This window comes from Lagopus leucura, unplaced genomic scaffold (assembly GCF_019238085.1).
Source record: "Lagopus leucura isolate 7727_CA_CO unplaced genomic scaffold, USGS_WTPT01 30177-0_obj-0_obj, whole genome shotgun sequence".
Taxonomy (NCBI): domain Eukaryota; kingdom Metazoa; phylum Chordata; class Aves; order Galliformes; family Phasianidae; genus Lagopus; species Lagopus leucura.
Window position 1 is genome coordinate 1 of NW_024964299.1, and position 2,437 is coordinate 2,437.

General features: G+C 59.3%; 1 protein-coding gene across 1 annotated transcript; it reads right to left on the reverse strand.

The window, feature by feature from the left end:
• Window positions 1–375: 375 nt before the first annotated feature.
• Window positions 376–2,411, reverse strand: LOC122191645 (POU domain, class 2, transcription factor 2-like; the record flags this gene model as incomplete). The annotated part of the gene is made up of 3 exons (XM_042891984.1): window positions 376–640; window positions 1,140–1,295; window positions 2,295–2,411. Coding segments are annotated over 3 exons (381 nt in total), but the record flags the coding sequence as incomplete, so codon positions are not given.
• Between the last annotated feature and the right edge of the window lie 26 nt (window positions 2,412–2,437).

Here is a 2,437-nt window from a genome sequence, read left to right on the forward strand (position 1 = left end):
TAACCCCCCCCATTGGGACCCCCTGAGGGCCCCCCAATTAGAACCCCGCTATTGGGACCCCCATTATTGGGACCCCCATGATTGGGACCTCCCCCATTAGAACCCCATTATTGGGACCCACACATCCTATGGGGTTTCTGTAGGTCCCACACAATCTATGGGGTTCCTGTAGGTCCCACACAATCTATGGGGTTTCTGTGGGTCCCACACAATCTATGGGGTTTCTGTGGGTCCCACACAATCTATGGGGTTTCTGTGGGTCCCACACAAACTATGGGGTTCCTGTGGGTCCCACACAATCTATGGGGTTTCTGTGGGTCCCACACAATCTATGGGGTTTCTGTAGATCCCACACAATCTATGGGGTTTCTGTGGGTCCCACACAATCTATGGGGTTTCTGTGGGTCCCACACAATCTATGGGGTTCCTGTGGGTCCCACACAATCTATGGGGTTCCTGTAGGTCCCACACAATCTATGGGGTTTCTGTAGGTCCCACACAATCTATGGGGTTCCTGTGGGTCCCACACAATCTATGGGGTTTCTGTGGGTCCCACACAATCTATGGGGTTTCTGTAGGTCCTACCTGTTGTGCTGAGCGCAGCGGTCGCCTGAGGGGCCGGCAGTGCGGGGTTGGGCACCTGGAAACGACACAGCGACCCCATAGAGCTGTGGGGTGGGTGTGGGGTCTTGTGGGGTCCCTATGGGCCTCTATGCAGTTCTTATGGGGTCCCTATGGGTCCTTTTGTATCTCTATGGATCCCTATGGGTCTCTATGGGATCCCTATGAGTCTCTACGGTATCTATGGGGTCTCTATGGGTCGCACCGTGTGTGGGGGCTGTAAGGCCCTTTTAGGGTCGCTATGGGGCCCATCAATGGGGTGCTATGGGGCCCATCTCTGGGGCGCTGTGGGGCCCATCTATGGGGTGCACCGTGTGGGGGCTGCAGGAACCTTTTAGGGTCGCTATGGGGCGCTGCGGGGCCCTTTTAGGGTCGCTATGGGGCCTTTCAGGGTGGCTATGGGGCACTGTGTGGCCCTTTTAGGGTCGCTGCAGGGCCCTTTTATGGCCGCTATGGGGCGCTGCGGGGCCCTTTTAGGGTCGCTATGGGTTGCAGTGGGGCCCATCTGTGGGTCGCACCGTGTGGGGGCTGTAGGGCCCTTTGTGGGGCGCCCCACAGGGGTTGATCCGCTTCTCCTTCTGGCGCCGGTTGCAGAACCAGACCCGGATCACCTCCTTCTCCATGTGCAGCTGCTCCGCGATCAGCAGGATCTCCTCCGACGTCGGCTTCTGGTTCTGGGGGGTGGGGGGCAGAGGTCAGGGGTCAAAGGTCACGGGGTCACGGGGTCAAGGGGGGTCACGGGGTGGGAGGTGAGGGGTTGGAGGCCAGGGGTCGTGGGGTCACAGGGTCGGGACGTGATGGGTCACGGGGTCACAGGTGAGGGGCTCACAGGGTCGCAGGGTCAGAGGTCACGGGGTCACAGGGTCCTATAGGGCAGGATGTGTGGGGCAGGGCGCTATAGGGCTGTCTCCATAGGGCAGTCTATACGGCCATCTATAGGGCAGCCTTTATGGCCGTCTATAGGGCCGTCTATAAGGCAACCTATATGGCCGTCTATAGGGCCGTCCATAGGGCAGCCTATATGGCCGTCTATAGGGCCGTCTATATGGCAGCCTATAGGGCAGCCTACATGGCCATCTGTAGGGCCGTCTATATGGCAGCCTATAGGGCTGTCTATAGGGTAGCCTACATGGCCCTCTATAGGGCAGCCTATATGGCCATCTATAGGGCCGTCTATATGGCAGCCTATAGGGCAGTCTATAGGGTAGCCTACATGGCCCTCTATAGGGCAGCCTATATGGCCATCTATAGGGCCGTCTATATGGCAGCCTATAGGGCAGTCTATATGGCCGTCTTTAGGGCAGTCTACCTGGCTGTCTATAGGCCAGTCTATATGGCAGTCTGTCAGTAGGGCCGTCTATAGGGCTGTCTGTCAGTCAGTAGGGCCGTGTGTCAGTAGGGCCGTCTGTCTGTCAGTAGGGCCGTCTATAGGGCAGCCTATAGGGCCGTGTGTCAGTAGGGCCGTGAGTAGGGCTGTCAGTAGGGCCGTCTGTCTGTCTGTCAGTAGGGCTGTCCATAGGGTAGGCTATAGGGCCGCGTGTCAGTAAGGCCGTCAGTAGGGCCGTCTGTCTGTCAGTCTGTCTGTCAGTCCGTCTGTCTGCCAGTCTGTCTGTCAGTCCGTCTGTCTGTCCGTCTGTCCGTCTGTCTGTCCGTCGGGCCGCCCGCAGCCTCACCGCCAGGAAGCTTTTCTCCAGCGCGAACCGGACGTTGGTTTCGATGCTGGTTCGCTTCTTCCGGCGCCGCCCCGGAAGTCCCTCGAAGGCGCTCAGGGCCGGGCTGCCCAGCGAGTGCGGGGCCGGAAGCGCCGCGTCCGCCG